Source organism: Astatotilapia calliptera, chromosome 23, assembly GCF_964374335.1.
Source record: "Astatotilapia calliptera chromosome 23, fAstCal68.1, whole genome shotgun sequence".
In the NCBI taxonomy this organism is placed as follows: domain Eukaryota; kingdom Metazoa; phylum Chordata; class Actinopteri; order Cichliformes; family Cichlidae; genus Astatotilapia; species Astatotilapia calliptera.
This window is the reverse complement of record NC_137443.1, coordinates 31,870,707-31,890,879: the sequence shown is the minus strand read 5'-3', so window position 1 is coordinate 31,890,879 and position 20,173 is coordinate 31,870,707. Positions and strand designations below refer to the sequence as shown.

At 38.7% G+C, this 20,173-nt stretch overlaps 2 protein-coding genes across 5 annotated transcripts in view; one reads left to right on the top strand and one right to left on the bottom strand.

The window, feature by feature from the left end:
• The window catches only part of LOC113016662 (voltage-gated inwardly rectifying potassium channel KCNH7-like), a 73,548-nt gene extending 67,938 nt beyond the window's left edge, over positions 1-5,610 (top strand). For all 4 annotated transcript variants that reach the window (XM_026159656.2, XM_026159655.2, XM_026159653.2 and 1 more), the window contains 2 exons: positions 2,530-2,707; positions 4,193-5,610. In XM_026159656.2, coding sequence (XP_026015441.2) covers positions 2,530-2,707; positions 4,193-4,468 — 454 coding nt within the window. In that variant the 3' untranslated portion in view covers positions 4,469-5,610. The remainder of the gene's footprint in view (positions 1-2,529; positions 2,708-4,192) is intronic.
• A 3,621-nt stretch (positions 5,611-9,231) lies between these two features.
• On the bottom strand, positions 9,232-19,872 carry LOC113016665 (grancalcin-like). The gene is made up of 8 exons (XM_026159660.2): positions 19,661-19,872; positions 18,909-19,118; positions 16,477-16,546; positions 13,683-13,726; positions 13,355-13,502; positions 12,515-12,628; positions 12,250-12,308; positions 9,232-10,028 (listed from the first exon to the last, which is right to left on the bottom strand). Exons 1-8 carry the CDS (start codon positions 19,682-19,684, stop codon positions 10,002-10,004), a joined length of 696 nt encoding a protein of 231 aa, XP_026015445.1. The 5' UTR covers positions 19,685-19,872; the 3' UTR covers positions 9,232-10,001.
• Positions 19,873-20,173: the final 301 nt, after the last annotated feature.

Here is a 20,173-nt window from a genome sequence, read left to right as displayed (position 1 = left end):
AGCAGCTTCTTTGAGAGCTAGCCATGTGAATCCCATAATTCTGCCTATAATTGGCTAAAACTTGCATACACATTTTAGGCCAGACACCCACTGCAGCTGTGTTAATGCAGAGAGTGGACCATGTGAGCAGCTGGTGTGATTCTGGGCTGGTGCACTGATACAGATGAGGGGGAGGAAGACAGTTAACGACTGTCTATTTATAGCGCAGAGCCAAAAGATACAGACAAATTGCAAGGGTTTCGACGTCATCCTACGAGGTTTGGTTTGTGGAAGTCATAGTAAAGTTGCCAATTGAAGGAGATGGCATTTGTTAGCAACTGTCTCACAAATCTCACATGAAGTAATGAATTGAAGGGTGGAACTACTTGAGTTTCTTCAATATTCTGCTCACTGCCTCTCGGTAGAAATTCTGGTCTCATCACTGCTGAATACCTTTCAGCCATTTATGCTGATTCAGTTGATGGGCAGGCTTGGCCACCGCACCACCAACCCTCATTTACCCTCACAGCAGAACCGAGACAAAGTGTTTACTTCCACTCTGTCCTCTGGGTGAAAAAACCCCCACTCACCTGACAAAGTACCAATGTGCTCGAGTCTGCACTGGAAAGCTTCTGTTTTGCTCGCTGTGTTTACTGACTCTCTTTATTTTGTACTGAAGGACAGAAAAGGAGTGTGTAAGCAGGGGGAAAAGAGGTGATTCATCACCTAACACCCTGTGGCTCATGATGTAACTTGGTGCATAAGGTGATGCAGCAATCTCCAGGAGAAATGAAAAACAGTTCATTTTTATAGAGGATTTCATACTTTCAAGTGCAGATATCACAGAATCAGGTTCAAAATCGGCACAACAGTGAGGGAACTGAGCACTGGGAGCACTTCTTCATTATCTACTACTTCACATTTCCACTTCATTTTGGAGGGAATTACTAGACTTTTTACTAGCAAATATCTTTAGCACACAACTCAGAATATTTGAATTATCTTTCCTTATTTATTGCTGGTGAAATCTTTAATGCATCAATACATGCACACACTATATGTGTTCGGTCACACCTTTGAGAATTCCTCATCTTCCTGAAGGCTCTGCATTTGAGCAGGATCATACTACCGGGAAACTCTTGATTGTCCTTACTATATGAAGGAAGCTTTAAAGCTCCCTCTAGTGTTCCATCCATGGTACTGCACTATACTGTGGTATGCTTTTTCTGTCTGCATATTCATTGTATAACAGTCCACACACTGCATAACTTACACTCTGCAAAACAGTTGAAATTTACACAAATACATTTTTTAAAATCCTGGTAGTAAACTGCACTACTGATACACTGATACTATTACTGCAGACGTTGGGGATTTAGTAAGAGTACTTTAGTTCTCTATCATATCAAGACTATCTCTCCACTCTGTTACATATTCCATATGTATGGGGTATAACCCCCACATATGAAATATGTAACAGAGTGGAGAGATAGTCTCTCGCTCAGAGAACAAGGTGACAATGTAACCGTATGTTGTGTAGTAATGATTACCTATAATGGTCTTCCTTGCTGTCACAGCAACAGCGAGTAGCCATTACCAGAAGACTTCTCTTAGAAATAACAGCTGTTCATTTGTTCGGATCTCATTTAATTAAAGTTTTTGACTGGTGTACTCAGAACTATCAAGCAGGAACTCATCACCTGTTTGTCATCAGTATGGAAATCAGTCTTGATTGAGAGTTCTATAGAACCATTTGATTCATGTTACAGCAGCTTATGAGTGAATGAACATGGCGCAATAAAAGTACTTTTAGAAGTACGTCTGTGAAGGTTCTCAGTCATCCAGGTCATCGCAGTCTAAGGAGCTTGGAAAGAAGATTTAAACCCAGTGGGGGGTTACTCCCACTAGGTTTATATCTGGGACTCTCCACCATTTGACCTTAGAACTGAAGAAGCTTCTCGGATGAGAGGTGAAACGTCTTCAAGCAACTTAAAGAAGTCCAGACGCTTTTAGAAGTACATTTTTCCAAACATTTACATTTACTTACATTTATTTAAATTTACTTAGGTAGAGTTAGGGGTTACCACTTTCTATAGAGTCTTGCTAATTACCTATTAATTTTGTTTGACACCCCTGATGTCGAGCATCAAAAATGGGGGAACTCCAGGCCTCAAGAGCTGGTGTCCCCACAGGTTTTAGATATCACCCTGGATCAACACAACTGAATCAAGCGATTAGTTCATTATCAGGCCTCTGGAGAACTTCAAGACATGTTGAGGAGGTAATTTCGCCATTTAAATCAGCTGGGCTGGATCAAGGACACATCTAAAACCCTGCAGGACACAGGCCCTTGAGGCCTGGAGTTCCCCGCCCCTGATGTAAACAATCAACTATCAAGGCTCATTGTTACTTTGTTGAAGTGAACTTTTGTTCTGCTAATATATTTCCTTCAGATGTGTTTTCTCTAATGAAACACAAAGATCTACAGCATCCAAAATGGAACCACTGTCATGCTGCTTTTCAGTTTATTTCATGTTTTGTGGCCATCAGACTTGAGTCCCAGATGACTGCAGACATCCAGGCTATCCTGCAGCTCCTTCAGAGGCAAACAGCAGCCGGTCCTCCAGCTTATAGCACCGTCACCTCCAGCCCAGAGTACCAGAGGCCAGCCGTCAGGATCCAGCTGGTGTCTGCCATCGATGTGAGCCCTGCTCCATCCCAGCCGCAGGTACAGCAGAAGCTTAATGAGTGGAAACGCTGATTTTCCCTAACACTGCCACGGTTTTCAGCTGGTTGTCACACTGTTTTACAATAGCTTTGGCTCCGTTTTTGTGGTAAATTTCAAATCTGTATAATCTTAAGATTCTTGTTGATGAATTCCAATCATAGTTTTTGTGTTGTTTGGGGGTTTTTTTTGTAATTATTATATAATTAAATAACAGTTACCAAAAGTCAAACCAAATAGCAACTACCTTACCAAAAAGAGCTTAAAGGGGTCATTTCCTCTACATTTACTTAATGTTTACTTAAAGCAAAGATTACACAGTACATAACCTGCTGTTCATGTTACGGTCCCTCCATCACAGGTCAGCAAGGAAAACATCAGTTAGGAGTTATTTTGGAGCATAGTAGAGCAAACTGGTTAGCTGTGATGGAGCTCTGCGTTACACAAATCAGAGAACACCAGTGGATTTTGCCCGTCATCACTCAGCGTGCTGCTGTTGTAAAGTTGGAGCAGCTTGCCCTTCAAAATAATATTAAATATTGATCTTTTATTCCATTAAATCCAGTTTGATTTATTTGTGGCAGCAGTTCACAGTTCACGGTCCTTTTACATTTGAAGGTAAATAGCCTGAAATGTTATAAGATTTATTAATAATACTATCCTTATGAACCAGCAATCTCCTGTGACGAGCATCAGAAGCGTTTGTTTTCAAAAGGCCACATTGACTTTTTTGCACTATTGCACTGTCTTGTTTAAATCGAGCAGGATGGACTCATTTCAGTCATTCGCCATGAGATCTACTAACTGTTTTTTGTTTTTGTTTTGTTTGTTTTTTAGTTTTTAGTTTTAGGACATCAGGAGCCTGATTAGGAAGCTCCATGTGCCAGTTCTGAACCTCAAGCCATATTTTGCCCTTGTGTGTCCTATGAGCAAAGCACTGGTGATGGTGGGGAGGAAGAATTCCTTTTTTTTTTTCTTTTTTTTTTTAAAAACAGGATAAACCTCCCAGGAGGACCAGGTTCAGGAGAGGGCAGCCATCAGGTGACGTAAAAAACAAGAGAGAGAAAACAGGAGCAGAAAGACAACAAACAGAACGAATCACAGAGAGTAGAAAAAGTTAATGGCATGCAGTAGTGGCATATAAATAAAGAGGCTACTGGACAGCAAATAAAATTTTTCATCTCCTGTTATTATAGGTTTTGTATTATAGGTGGATATTTATGAAAGCAGTGTTGAAATAATGCAGGAGAGCACCTATATGGAAGGACAAAATTCACAGTAAAATTTAAATTAAATTAAATTTTTATTATTTATTATTTATTAAAACTAATAAGAAAGTAAGTGAGATAAAGCCTTGGAAAGAACTACCAAAAACCACTCCTACGTTGACCGGGTGTCAGGGGTTTATATCATGTGATAGAAAGTCGTTTGCTGTGTGTAGTCTTTCTTTAATTTCTGTGGATTTCCACTGTACTGTTCCATCCCCAGAGCCCCGGCTCAGAGAGAGCCCTGAACACATCCAAAGAAACCTCCCCAGTCCTTCTCCATGCAGAGACTCATCCCAATGGGGACTTAGCTGGACTGCTTGAGAATAACACCAACACTGAGCAGAGAGACATCCTAGACTCAGCAGAGCAGCAGCACCACCAACATCCACTGAATTTCCCATCAAGCCGGCAAGCCTCTCTACCAGATGTCCCCAGCAGCTCAGGAATGTTGGGACTCCACAGGCCAGTCTCCGACCCGGGGCTTCCAGGGATGTAGCCCCCACCCCCCACTCCAAACCCTTCGACAATGACTGAAGGTTATTTCTAAAGCTTGACTCAGGGTTTAAGAAAGAGACTAAATATGCAAAGGTTAAAAGAAACTGTAGACTTTCTTCCATTCCTTTTGAGAAAACCCCCTAGCTCCCTCCTCCGTCCCTGCCCTGTGCTCCAATTTAGATGTATAAAATCCATTTATACAGAGGTATTTATACACTATATTACTTCCACGTGTAAAGTCATCATCTACCATGTACATAGTTGAAATAGAACACTGCCAGCAACTCAAGGCACCTAATGTGCTCTTCCGAAAAGATATGCATGATTTTTTTTTTTCTCATGTTGTCTTCTGTTGCATGTTCCTCACACACAGTGCAAACCACCATTCATTCAGGGGTGGCCTCAGCACGCTCACAGACTGCACACAGACTGTAGCTTTCCACTCTCATTTTCCACCACTCTTCCCTCCTCACAGGGAACAAAGCTACTTGAAACTCTTTCCAAGGCATTTCTAAACTTAGCACAAAAAGTATGGAAATTTGTGTTTGGTCAATTATTTCTTTGTTGTAATAATCCTTCTTGCTAATAAATGTTATACTGTTGGAATGCTTGTTTATTTCCCTTTAAATAGTGCCACATTTGTAAGGAAAATGCATTTGTGGGTTGAGCAGCAGTGTTGAGCAAGTGGGTTGAAACTATGAAAAACACGCCAAACCAGTTTATCTGTTGTCTTGTTTGGTGTTGTTTATTGAATTAAATGACTGAAGTGCGAAGAAACAAGAAATATTGACAATTTGTTCATTATAAAACAGGGGCCTCGCCTTCCACCTCCTCCTCATCCTAGTCACCAGCTTGGTAGCACAGTGCTGTGCGCTGGTGTCCCATTTTACAACCACCATTTGACCCAAGTCAGCCAAAGTGGTTGTGTTGGTCACAGAATAAGCTGTTTGGCAAGCAACCACATACTTAACTTTGCTGCTCAACCCACAAATGCATTTTCCTTACAAATGTGGCACCATTTAAGGGGAAATAAACAATCACTGATACAATTAGCCAAACACAAACTTCCTTACTTTTTGTGCTAAGTTTATATTTCACTCCACAGCTTTCAAGCTCCAAATAAATTGGTGCAGTCGCATATTGGCAAGGAGAGTTGTCTGTATGTTTAGCGTGCCTAATGTACACCACATTGCCATGACATATGAAAAACCAGTTATTCAGCCCCTATTACAGGATGTAATATTAGAGTGTGTAGAGGCTGCTCTGATGTCCCATAGCACAATGACAACTTTGTCAGTCTTTGAAAGCAATAATGATGTAACGATGAGGAGCCACAGTGGATTTTCTGGTATGTTTCTAGAGTTAAATACATTCTGGAAATAATTATCTATGAGCTGAAGAACATAGCGTTTGTGCTGTGGATGAATTTACTTGTATAGAGCAAACCTGATGTAAAGCTTCACACATTTTAGCTCACTTTAATTATTAGAAACAAACAAAAATTAAGACCACAACATGAAGATGATTAACACCCTGAGGAAGTCAAAAACATGAAGGACATTTATGTCAAGGCTGTTTGGACAAGTTTTTTTTCTGTGATGGTTTACAGTGTGAAGCACAGCTCACTGTCTGCTTGTCCTATTCTATTTTGGTAGTGATCAACGAGACACTGACAAAAGTCAGCATGAATCTTTGATGACTGTTTGTGACAGAAAGTTTACAAAATGTATTGTTTTTTCCAGTCTTTTCAGGATAATTCACCAACAATAATTCCTGTAGCTTATTAAGCTAGTCCATTTATAAAAAACACACACGCACACACACACACACACACACACACACAAATCCAACTTTTACCAGTAGCCAAATATATAAACCATGAATATGCATGAAAAAGCTGGACAAAGGATGAGTCAAACACACTTCAGAACATGCGTACACATGGTTTTCTCAGAGTAAGTCAAGCTTGACTTGCTGACATGGAGATCAGTAATAATGTGATGGAAATAAAACAAAAGAAAGTGTCCCGGAGCTTAAATTTCTTATTATTTAATTATTATCACACTGTAGAAAACAGTGGGTGGAGATTGTGGTGTGACCAAAATTACTGCAACCTTGGGATCTTATTGCCTCTGAAATAGTTGTTTCGAAGATAGGACCAGGTCTGGGAACACTACTGCAGTTATCTGTGAGGAATTAGTCAAAACTGCTAATCTGTTGCACAGAAAGTAAATAGAAATTCACATTAGCTATGTAGATTCAGAGTCCAGCCAGAACATTATGTTTTTAAAACAGAAATTCCTCCATAAATTGTTTTTGCAATATAGCAGAATAACTGCAAAATGACAGGCTCTGATACAGGAATATAATCAGTATACAACTAGCAGCAACCAGTTGAGTCAAGTGGGCTGTTGCAGAGACTCATCACAGGAGAGTTGCTCATATTGACACGTTGCCTCATTGCAACATGTTTGTAGTCTGACTTTATTCCTAACTTAGCAATTATATGCAAACCTTTGCCAATTTGTGTGAGAGGATCAGTCCACATTTCCTGTTTGGAGATGGGTCGCTGCCCTATTTGAAGCTTGAAGGTGCTTCACGATTCAGTGCAATCACAGGGCAACCAAGGTTGTTGCCCTATTTACACTCTAGCGTGACTGAGCAACACTAAATCTGGTAAATGCTTTTGATGTGGGAGCTATAAATAACAATAATAGTGTGTAGTGGTTATACATAAGGATGGGGCTTATTGGAGGACCTTATTGATGCCTTGGTATTCTTCTTTTTTTTTTTAACCCTTGCACCTGCTGCCCTTTGCTTTACACATACAGAGCTCTAGCTTCTGCTGATCTGTTTCTGATTGTAGAACTGAGACCAACAGAACACAGTTCCCACAAGTGAGTGTTTCACACAAGATCCAGAGTTTTTGTATACAAAAGATCAGTGATAGGATCGGCTAAATCCATTCATGGTTTAAGAAGGTAATTTTCCTAATACACATGCCCGGTTCATACAAGAAGAAAAGAATATGTGAGAATATGTGCACACATTTCAGTTTTTGTGCACACATACATGATTTCTTATGAATTATCTGTATCTGGATACATCAGATAAAGTGAACTTTGCGTTTACACCTATTCAAATTCATCTTAACTTGGTATTATTCTTTCAAACGAAGAGCTCCATTTGTCATTTTGTCACAGAAAATAAATGTTTTAGAAATAATTAAAACTCCTAAACTGATTTCCTTGACATAAAAGTCCTTCAAGTGTTTGAGAATGAGACTGCTTGACAGGAACCAGCGTCCCAAATTCTCTTGAAAGCTGGAAGGAACTGCTGGAGGCTAGTTTCATTCAGTTGCATGCTTTACGTCTTCCATTATACTCCTAAAATAACATTGCCTATGTGAACGTTAACAAAGCATGATGATTAAACAATCATCTTAAACAAGGTTTATTTCATGTATTTTATGCTGAGGACAGAGCTCAGCCTCCAAACGGCCTTAGCTTTATTCGCCTGCTCTAGCCTTTACAAACATCAGTCCGACACACCAAAAATCTGCTTATCCACAAATGTAAATGTACCAAACCATTTTAGATTAGACTGCATTATGAGAATTAGTCCTTTTAGTTTTCCAACTACATAAAGTCCAGCACAAGCTCGTGTATTGCATGGAGACTGCACTTGAAACAATTATAAAAAGGTCTGCGTGACACGTATTGATCTGTAATTACAGCACACGACTCATCCGCAGAGACTTGGAAATAACAGTTACATCTATTTTTCTAAAACAAAGTATTAATTTGCCATTATTTTTCTATGTACCTTGTTTGTTTCCAAAAGCCCTGCTCTCGGTTGGAATGCTGTGGACTACTGCTGGGACGATGATGATGATTAATGTCATGCGTAGCCTCTCAATGTAGCAAGCAGAGATGGGCAACACTGAAGGCGATGTGTTGCACAGAGTTTGTCTTGATTTTTTGCACATTGATTTGATGATTTTTTTCCCCCCAGTTTTTACTTGGACCTTTCTCTCTGATCATTTGGTATGTTGAAACAAGCAAGTTCAAACCCAGAACTTCGCTGTTCTCTGAAGAGAGCCTGGCTTGCATTTGATCCTTTGACTCCAAACCACTCAATAATACATGTAGACGTGATCAAAAACTTGGTGAGATATGAGAGAAATGATGAAATCAGATTTATCCTTCCAGAAGAACCAAGTGGTGAGATAATACACAATTAACATGGGTGAGATTAAAGATCTTTACAGGACGATACAAATGTTTCCTGCTTTTTTTGGATAAGCTTTCTTTCTCAAGCACATGTGTAGAACAAAACTTGACATGTCCAACACCTGAAGAGGCATCTAATGAACTTTCTTGGGATTTGCAGACTTTTGCACAGAGATTAGAAAACTTGCTGTACTCGATATGTCACTTTTTAAATCTAGTGCTGTTCACAATTGTTTTTATGCATTTTTTTTAAATGTTTGCCACTGTATTTTATACAATGCAACACTTAACAGCTAATTTGAATGTTTCTGTTAACTATATTTAAAGAAATAAAGTGTATTGTGTAAATAGACTTGGGGGGCGGGGATTCGCAGTTGTATAAATAAATAAACAGAATGCTTGCTGATTAAAAGTCGTTATTCTGATTTTCCAAAAATGCTGTCAATGGACGAAGGGGAAAAGCTGAAACATTCCCAGCTGGAAAATCTCAAACACATGAACATTTTTGAACAGACTGCAGATCTCACTCTACTTTTCCAACACACAGTCATCACTGACTGCTTGGTAAATTTGATTTATATGCATCTGGTTTTGTAAATTGTATAAAACAGAGGTATACATCAGATTGGGGAAATGAGAAAACAGCAGCTGACAAAATCCATTACTGTCAAACATTTAATATAAAAAGCAAATGAACATGTTCTTTGTAACAACAATCAATCGTGACTCGTGATGCACTTCCTGTAAGTCCAACAAAAGGTGTTTGGAGCGTACATTCAGAAAGTCTAATGGCACATCAGAGCATCTTTTTAACAGCGATACGTTGTTAGCATATCTTACAATTTCTGTTAAAACAGGTGTTTGGTTATTGAATAAAATCTCTTGGAAATCATCCTAAATAAAAAATTTATTTTTGAAGTCCAAATCCAAAAAGGTGTTTATGATGAAGCCCTTTAAAGCCACTACATGCAGATTTTATGAGATTACATTTTTTTTAATAAACTTAAAAGATTATAATATTTGTGCCCTTATTTTGAAAGACAAACATTTCTATTACAGGCTTTAAAATATTGCCCTTCAATGCTGATTTATAATATGTGTGTACATCTTCAGCACATCCCTGTGTAAAATACACAATTAATGCATTATAGTAAGCATTACAAGCAGTGGGTGAATTTTCTGTTGCTGCACAGTCTTAGTATACTGGCCTTCCCTTGCATTCCCGTGAGACAATAATCCAGAATTAGGTTCTGATTGGCACACAAACAGCTTGCCCTCGTGGATTGGGACAGACGACAGCACTTAGATGGCCATTGTGCACAGGATAAACTGTCAACAAGAGGGGGAAGAGTGGTAAATGTGGTCATCCACAACAACTCAACAGGAAATGCTTTTTAAAGCTACAGCAAGATGCTAGCAAACCCCCAACTGCTGCAGGATCCCACAGCTTGCAAACACGTCCTGGGCCCTCTGCACAGCGTGCTTTTGTTTGTCATGCTGAGAACATTTCATACCGTGGGTGTACAGGTGTGCAAGGACAAAACCTCTATGATAGTTTCTCGGAGCCCTGTCAGTGCAACGGAAAAGCTCCAGAGCGATAAAGGGTATAGGTGAGGAGGGGACTATCACTGTAGTTCTTAAGTTTTCTACACATTGCTTGAAAGAAGTGCATATGAAAAAGCAAGTCAGATATAGTGAGATCAGGTTTAAGTTAGGGCTGCTCAATTAATCGAATTTTAATCACGATTACGATCTGGGCTTTCAACGATCATTAAAAATGACTGAGCCGATTATTAGCCCCTCCCTCGTGCTTTACTCTCGCGCTGCTCCGTGTGGCAAATCAAGCGCACCTCTCTGCATTTCCAACACCTGTCACAACAATTAAGAAGACCCAAGGGAAGCTCGGAAAGCTAAGCAGAAGTTATTTGGGGAGGAGAGTGACTGCCGTTGGTTGAAAAGAGAGGTAAAAAAAAAAACTTCAGTGGTGTGGAAACATTATGGGTTCTACTTGACGTGGATCAAGTAGACATAGTGTGTAAACTTTGCTACAGTGTCGTAGCTGCGCCACAGAGCAACACTGCAAAGTTCACTAAACGTAGATGTTTACATTTTTCATTTATTTTTTATATTGCAAACATTTGCACTGTTATCAGTATTTGCACACTATTTTATATTATTTTTTAAAGTCATTGTTCAATACGTTGTTATTGTTAACCCTTTAAATCCCTGTAGAACCTGAAACGTGTAAGCTAGCGCAATAATTTGTTTTGCATATGAAACCGGAGGAGTTGTACTTACATCTTATGCCATCAGCTTGTCCTAAGTCACGGTTTCCTTCCACATAAAGCTTTGCAAAAATTGCATAAAAAGCGCTTGCAGGAACAAAAACATAATATTCCAGAAACACGCTTTGCCAATCCGATCAGCTGTTCGTAACACTTCCCACAATGAAAAAGATGTCAACGCGAACTATCGCATGTCCGCCACTTCCTGTCCGAAACCGGAAGGGAAAAAACGTCATTTTCCATGAAAATGACGTTTTTTTACTTGTAGGCCTTAAAAGCCTATACTGGTGTTTTTATAAGTCATGTTTGACTTTTCTGAAGTTTCTGGGATGCTTAGAACTCGAATTGCACAGCTGGAAATAGTTTATTTTGATGCACATGCTGTTTTCTTTGCAAATTTGCATCATAGGATTGTTTTTTGTTTTTCCTGCAGTATATAAAAATTGCTGTATCTCCAAAATAAAACTATGAAGACACTCAAAATAAATTTACTGTGGTGGGAAACTATTTTTTGCAACTTTTTTGTATTTAAAGTTTTGAGGGATAAAACTCTTAAATTTCTCCAAGTAGAAATATATGTAATGACAAAAACGATTTTCAATTTTTTTGTAGTTTATTGCACTTTTTTTGTAATTAATGTAATTACTATGGACTTAATGCATACATATTATTAAAATATGGGCTATAACAGTTGTATTGATGTATAGCAACTTGAAATGCTCCCAAAAATGGCACTACAACATGTAAAAATAAATAAATAAATAAATAAATAAAAAAAAAAAAAAAAAAAAAAATAAGCTCTGGCGGACTTGGTTCTATGGTAGGTCTTAAAGGGTTAAATTAATATCGTCAAATAATCGAGATCTCAATTTCAGTGAAAATAATCGTGATTATCATTTTTGCCATAATCGAGCAGCCCTAGTTTAAATCGATCTTTAACCTTGCAACTTTCTACTGTTAAGTTTACGTTGTGCTGATGTAAGAATAGTGCACCAAACTCACAACCGATGAAAAATGTCTATAATGCTGGCCAAATCCTGCCTATTCATGTCTGCAAAGGGCTTAACTTGGACTGTGATATGGCCATGACTGGGGATTAGGACAGGAAAATAAATAAATAAAATAAAATAGAGTAAGACTGGAGAAATCTTTTTTTTCCTGCATGGGTAACACAGGTGTTTGGAACACCACAAACACAGCAACCAGGTGATCTGAGCAGATTCGGGCAGAGCTAAATTGGAACACCGGACATAAAAAATACTTACATCATCATATTGGAAGGTGACAGATCCCTGCTGCATGACATCTCTCTGCCTGAAGTTGTCTGTAACAGGCAGAGTAAGATCAGGGTCATGATTTCAATAAAACTAATTTCTTGCTGCTTCGTGACTCAGACGTAAGGATGGAGCAAAGTAGAACATTGCAGCACACTACAGCGAACAGCAGGGGAATACAGGTGAAATGAAAGCCATGTCTGCGTTTGCAATGGCTGATCACTGAACATGTCAGACCTTGTCTGTCTTCTCATACCTGTGAGAGCTCGGAGTTTCACACAGCAGGCCACATAGTCATCGAAGAAGACCCTGCCCCCTTTGTTGTATCGCTTGAGAATAGCATTCAGGGCCTGTGGACTGATGCGGTAGCCTTAAAAAAAAAAAAAAGGGGGGGGGGGGGGGGGGACAATATCAGGCTCATCATTCCTGTCAATCTGCTGGTCAAAAGTTGTGTCACTGTGAAATAATTTACTAGATTTGAAATCAAAAGAACACTCCTATGAGCAAAATAAAGTTCAATATTTTATTCTTTCATCATAGTGGAAGCAAGTGCTTCACTGCTGTCTTTTGCAAGAAAGCTGCAAAGCACTTCATAGACAGATAGATAGGTATAGATAAATAGATTTTTTTTACAATAATTGAAAGATTTAATAATGATGAAAACCATTATCACCAGCATTTCGTAGTACTGTGACTCAAGATTAAGGCCTGCTGTTATGGAATCGTCTGTTTATAGCATTATTCTGTGGCTTTATAAGTCATACTGAATGTACTTTATTCTATACAGTTTAAAAGCTTTATCCACTTTACATTCATAAATATGGCCAATTTAGAAACGCAAATTAACCTTACATGCCTGTCTTTGCACTGCCCAAGGAAGTCGGAGTACCCAGATAAACCTACACTGGCACAGGGAGAACATGCAGACTCCAAGCAGAGAAGCCTGAAGGCTGGAGCCCAGAACCTTCTCACTGTGAGGGCCAAGTGGTAACTCCAGTAAAAACCAGTCACATATTATTAGGTCTAATTAAGTGTCACTAAATTAAAGATGATATTAGCCATTAAGTATCTGATGCTGAAATGTTAGGACTCTCACCCATGGCGTTGATAGCCTGAGTCATCTCGTGAGGTTCTACAGTTCCACTTCGATCCCGGTCAAACATCATGAAGTTCTGCTTCCAGCCGTTGAGAGCTGAAAACAGCTCCTTAAACTCATTGAAACCCATCTTGCCTGTCAAGTCTCTCTGGTGACAGGTTGGTTAAGATTTAAGCACAGATATGAGGACAGTAATTGCTATAACAAAGCAAAGGTTGAGTCACGCCTGCTATAAACCTGAGGAATTTCACCTGAAAAGTTTGATTAGGATATGACGAGCAGCATATTGCAGCTACTTAGACCAAAGATACTGTACAAAAAAGGATACATCTAGCATTGCAATCATGATCCTGCATGTGTCCAGGCTGAAGGCTGTAAAGATAATACACATGTTAGAAATTACTTGAGGCAACATTTTTATTTTCATTTTAAAGATAACACAAAAGTACTGCCTGGTGGTTGAAAGCAACTTTCAGAGCTAATACCATACTCAAAGCATCCCAAGATAAGGTCTGGATTTAGGAAGCTCCTAAAGGAAGTTCCATGTGACTCCAAATCGTATGACTCCTACAAGGTTTCTCAATAAAGCTCTAAACTAGTATTTGCTCTTGTGAAAAAGCTGGTGGTGATAGGGCTGCTCGATTATGGCAAAAATGATAATCACGATTATTTTCACTGAAATTGAGATCTCGATTATTTGACGATATTTATTTAACCCTTTAAGACCTACTATAGAACCAAGTCCGCCAGAGCTTATATTATTTTTTTACATGTTGTAGTGCCATTTGTGGGAGCATTTCAAGTTGCTATACTGTTATAGCCCATATTTTAATAATATGTATGCATTAAGTCCATAGTAATTACATTAATTGCAAAAAAGTGCAATAAACTACAAAAAAATTGAAAATCGTTTTTGTTTTGTTTTTTTTTTACATATATTTCTACTTGGAGAAATGTAAGAGGTTTATCCCTCAAAACTTTAAATACAAAAAAGTTGCAAAAAATAGTTTACAACAACAGGAAATTTAGTTTAAGTGTCTTCATAGTTTTATTTTGGAGATACAGCAATTTTTATATACTGCAGGAAAAACAAAAAAAACAATCCTATGATGCAAATTTGCAAAGAAAACAGCATGTGCATCAAAATAAGCTATTTCCAGCAGTGCAATTCGAGTTCTAAGCATCCCAGAAACTATTCAGAAAAGTCAAACATGACTTATAAAAACACCAGTATAGGCTTTTAAGGCCTACAAGTAAAAAAAACGACATTTTCCGTGAAAATGACGTCACTTCCGGTTTCGGACAGGAAATGGCGGACATGCGATAGTTCGCGTTGACATCTTTTTCATTGTGGGAAGTGTTACGAACAGCTGATCGGATTGGCAAAGCGTGTTTCTGGAATATTATGTTTTTGTTCTTGCAAGCGCTTTTTATGCAATTTTTGCAAAGCTATATGTGGAAGGAAACCGTGACTTAGGACAAGCTGATGGCATAAGATTTAAGTTTCATATGCAAAAAAATTATTGCGCTAGCTTACATGGTTCAGGTTCTACAGGGATTTAAAAATAGTTACACAAAACAGAGCGTGCTGCTCTGACCGGCTTTAAAGGGTTAACAATAACAACGTATTGAATAATGACTTTAAAAAATAATATAAAATAGTGTGCAAATACTGATAACAGTGCAAATGTTTGCAATATAAGAAATAAATGAAAAATGTAAACATCTATGTTTAGTGAACTTTGCAGTGTTGCTCTGTGGTGCAGCTACGACGCTGTAGCAACGTTTACACACTATGTCTACTTGATCCACGTCTGACTCCGCGAACCCATAATGTTTCCACACCACTGAAGTTTTTGGGGTTTTTTTACTTCTCTTTTCAACCAACGGCAGTCACTCTCCTCTCCAAATAACTTCTGCTTAGCTTTCCGAGCTTCCCTCGGGTCCTCTTAATTGTTGTGACGCCTGTTCGAAATGCAGAGAGGTGCGCTCGATTTGCCACACGGAGCAGCGCCAGAGTAAAGCACAAGGGAGGGGCTAATAATCGGCTCAGTCATTTTTAATGATCATTAAAAGCCCAGATCGTAATCGTGATTAAAATTCGATTAATTGAGCAGCCCTAGGTGGTGATATAGATTACTTGTTAGCTCACAACAAAAACTGCTGCAGATAATTTACTTACTGAATCACTATTTTAAACCTGTTAACCAATCACTACAGATACAGTAGCTGTGTCCAAAATCACTCATCTGTCATTCACTACCTTCTTTATAATAGACAGTCAACCATCCAGTGAGCAATAGACCAGTGGCTATGAAGATCAAATGCAACACGCCATACTCCAAAAATGGTAGAACTGTACAGCTTCAGCATCTTCTAAGTCAAATATTAGAGCCAACAGAAGGTTTTCATAAATGTGACTTTTCTGTAAAAATGTATTTTTTATGACCGAACTTTCACATGCGCAATTACATTCTTGCAACGCGTGTTAACCTCATCCTTCCTCTTAACTCTGGGGTGTTTCAATAATTGTTTGAACCTTTCACTTCTCTCTTCGAGCTCAGCACTGTGTGGAACTACATGTATAAACATGTGAGAGCTGCCCTAAGGGGGCGGGCCAGAGGACGGCTTTAGAAAGTTATTACTGTTGGTTAATTCAGCAGGTTTCATGATGTGAAGTAATCTCACGGAAAGTCGCCTACGTGTTTTTGTCCTTTTTGCTCATACTTATTGCTCACATGTGTCTGAATGTTTGCTTTTGTTGATTAATTTTATATGTCATCAACCTGCCAGGAAAGACCTGGCATATTAATTGCTAATTAATCTGTCCCTTTTAAATACACATAAACATAGGTGCGTATTAATGATATGCAGTGAACAGTCCACAAACAAGACTTCACAAAAAAAGTGTACATTTATAAAATCCAAGCTGTGACAGTGAAAATTCCTCAGTTTCTCAGTAAAAATTGCTCTCAGTAACAAATATTTAAAGGGCCCACTTAGCTGGAACTTTTAGCTCGATATTGGAGATATAAACTGCCCTTCAAAATTAAAACAGAAATTGTGTAAAAGCATAATTCAAGCATCGACCTCTTTAGTTAAAGAGAAAGCAGTAAACTTACGACTGTAGCTGCCAGTAAAACCAGCTTGAGTCAGACATCTCTGGAGTTCCTCTGCATCAATCTCGCCGTCCTGTACAGAGCAGGAAGTCACATATTTTTTCACTTAAAATTGTAAGAAGTGGTGCGGATGGTTCTGCATTAGGAATTGGATGGTTTCCTAATGTGACAAAGCCAAGGCCTATTAATTACAACTGGTAATTTCTCTTTCCCACCAGATTTATTTTAAAAAAGAATTTATTTCACCGTTTAAAAAAAAAAAAAAAAAATTGGCAGTCCTCATTGGATTAACCAATACCTAAAAGAATAGGAAAGTGCATGAAACTCAGTGAAGACCTAAGAAGAATTGTTGATTTACAAAAGTTGGAAAGGTCTCAGCTTTCCATTTCTAAACAGATGCAGATTCCAATATAAGTGATCCTGATCCTTCACAAAACAAAGACTGCACTATTAGGCCACAATGACAAGAAATGTAAAGGTGAGACTTCAAACCTAACACTATCAACTGTCAAGCATGATGGTTGTACCATGATGCTCATTCTTTATGCTGTATACAGTGAGGAACATAAGTATTTGAACACTCTGCAATTTTGCAAGTTCTCCCTCTTAGAAATCATGGAGGGGTCTGAAATTCACATTGTAGGTGCATTCCCCAGTGTGAGAGACAGCATTTAAAAAAAAAAAAAAAATCAGGAAATCACATTGTATGATTTTTAAAGAATTTATTTGTATTGCACTGGTGCACATAAGTATTTGAACACCTGAGAAAATTAGTGTTAATATTTGGTACAGAAGCCTTTATTTGCAATTACAGAGGTCAAACGTTTCCTGTAGTTCTTGACCAGGTTTGCACACACTGCAACAGGGATTTGGCCCACTCATCCACACAGACCTCCTCTAGATCTGTCAGAGCTACCTCCAAATTCTTCAACATCACCTCAAATCAACAGCTAAACAGTTGAAACTTGGACACAATTAGGTGTTTAAACAGGACAATCACCCCAAACACACAACAAAGTTGGCTCTGTAAGAGATAAAGCTGCCTAACATTGAGCTTCTGGAATGGCCTTCCCAAACACCCAAACTCAACACTATTGAAAAAACTATACATAAGACCCGAGCCTGTGCCAGGAAACCAACGAGTTTAAATGAATGCTACCAATAGTTTGATTATTTTGTGCATTTACTTCTATTTTGCATCCATAACGGATGGAAGGTTTATAGACCAGTACAAACTCTACTGGCACTCACTCTTTAAGCCTTGCAGCTTACATTAGCTTATAACAAACACTGACTGGGATACCAGAGAAAGACAGGGTGATACTAACAGATTTTGACTAGAATTGCTTGAAGGAGTGAATGAGGTGACATGTAAGAGTTGACTCTCCGAATTATTAACTATCTGTGACTTATTTCTTCAACCACTTATGCAGGGTGGCATGGTGATGTAGAGGTTTGCTCTGTCACTGCATAGCAAGACAGTTCAAACCATAACTGGGGTCTTTCTGTATAGTTTTCATGTTCTCTCTCTGCCTGTTTGGACACTTATTTAAACTTTAATAATTATCAAAACTTTACATTTGACCTCTGATATGCCTTAGCACCAAAAAGGTTGAAAATGGTATGTAGGCAGGTTAAGAGACTAATATTAGTCCTACATGATTCATTCTTGCAGAGGATCTTGTCTGTGTAGCAGAAAGTAAAGAAAGGAAGAAGATGTGACAGACGGTAGTGTAAGTGAAGATGAAAAAAAAAAGTTCAATTAAAATAATCCACCGTTAACCTTGATACTTTAAATAAAACTCGTTTAACCATGAGATTTTGGTAGACTACAGTATGCGACAAATATGAAAAATATAATGACCACAGATCAACAGATATTAGAGAATGTTCGACCTGTCGGCCTCAGGCAGCTGTGTCAAGTCTCTGAAGATGAGAACCAGTAGGTTTAAAAACAGTTTTATCCCACAGGAAATAATACCCCGGAATAAAAACCACTAAACAAAAATAGTTTGAGTGCAATAACTGCAAACATCATTGTGCAAGTGCATGTACACTGCTGTTTTGTAATGTTTCTAATGCAGTTTTTTCTTGAAAACTAAACAACTTTCTGCTCTCGTCTCAGCAAGCCACAACCTCTCAGCTGAGTGCACACACTATCAAGTAAAACTTTGTGCTCACACCGTTTCGAACTGGAGGCCAGCAGCCAAGATTTTGTGCATTATCTATGCATTGATGACAGAGGGAACTCAAGTTAAGTCAGAGCTCCTTTACTGCTTCATCTGAGCTCCTGACACTTATGACATATTGAACATCTGCAGACAGAGCCTGTCTCGTTTTTGATCTGAAATATGAAAATGAAATCAAAGCTGCTGGGAAAATGTGAATTTCTTAAAGACTATGACTGACATGTTTCTGCATGCATCCAAACTCACCTGGCCTGCTATGGCTGTAAAGTATCCCCACATTGGGTCATTTGCAGGTGGGGGTTGGGCACCAAATGTTCCTGGATAGCTTCCATACTGTCCATATCCTCCTTGAGGTGGCCCACCTCCCATCGGACCCCCCATGTTCCCAGGCATGGGACCTCTCATGGGCCCTCCTGGCATTCCTTGCGGTGGCATGCCTGGCATTTGGCCCCCATACTGAGACAGAAAATAGAGAGAAGATTAGTACTGGTATGTAAAACACTGATCAGAGTGCTGATTTGTTTCATACCACAAAACAATTATAACCTGTTGCCCTGTGTGCCCTACACAAAGTGCTGTCAATACGCTACATTTTCAAATACTCTGCAGTGCTTGTTTAAATACAGTGTACAGACATAAAGAAAGTCTTTAGCACCGATAATCGTACTTGCTGTAATTTCATAGGTTACTCTATGCCAAAACCTTTTTCATATACACAGCTGAGAGACTGAAGGCGAGCACTGAGAGATTTTTCATCCCGGAAGACATTTTTTCGGGGTATAAAAGTTCATTTACAATCAACAGAGGACGCCAATATAGCTCCTGAGTTACAGTAGGTAAAAAGTTACCACATTAATAATTACTACAGGAGTACAGGAACAAATGCAGCACCTCTACAGTCACAACTTAACGTAAAATATGCAAGAGCCTCCAGCAACAGCTAACCCTCCTGCTAGCTACTGTAGCTCGTTTAACAGTGTTTAGTACAGTTTACTCACTCCGCCGTATCCTGGATAAGCCATTTGGTGAAAAGGAAAGACCTCTGACAAGTTTAATACTTATAAAATGCCAGTGTGATTTGATACGAGCTACACTGTAACAACGCTGTAACTTCCGAAGTCAGAAGAGCAGTGCATCACATCCGAGCTGCCGAGAGTTGTCGGAAGTGCCTTGACAGACATTGCAACTAGCCAATGACAGAAGAGCACAGGGCATTTTTAAAAGGACCGCCAAAATGCTCTTAGCTTTGCTCTCCTGCAATGTTGTCATTCACCACTAGGTTGTGCTGTGGAAACCTTGGTTCTGCTCGTGTAATAAAGAAGCGCTATATACTATTTATTTTTCATAATTTCAGGAATTTAAAGGTCTTTAAATAAAAACGAAACAAATAAAATTACAAGTAAGAAAAATGCACATTAAGATACGTTTAAATTAAGTTTAAAAATGTATATATTTATTTATTTATTCTTAATTGTCTGCAGATCCAGCATAAATAACCTGCCAAATCATTT

Coding starts and splice junctions, on each gene's coding strand:
- LOC113016665 (XM_026159660.2), bottom strand. CDS start 19,684: ATGGCTTATCCAGGATACGGCGGA. Junction 12,629..13,354: donor TCAGGCTATCAACGCCATGG/GTGAGAGTCCTA, acceptor TTTTTTTTTAAG/GCTACCGCATCAGTCCACAG. Junction 12,309..12,514: donor GAAACTCCGAGCTCTCACAG/GTATGAGAAGAC, acceptor TGCCTGTTACAG/ACAACTTCAGGCAGAGAGAT.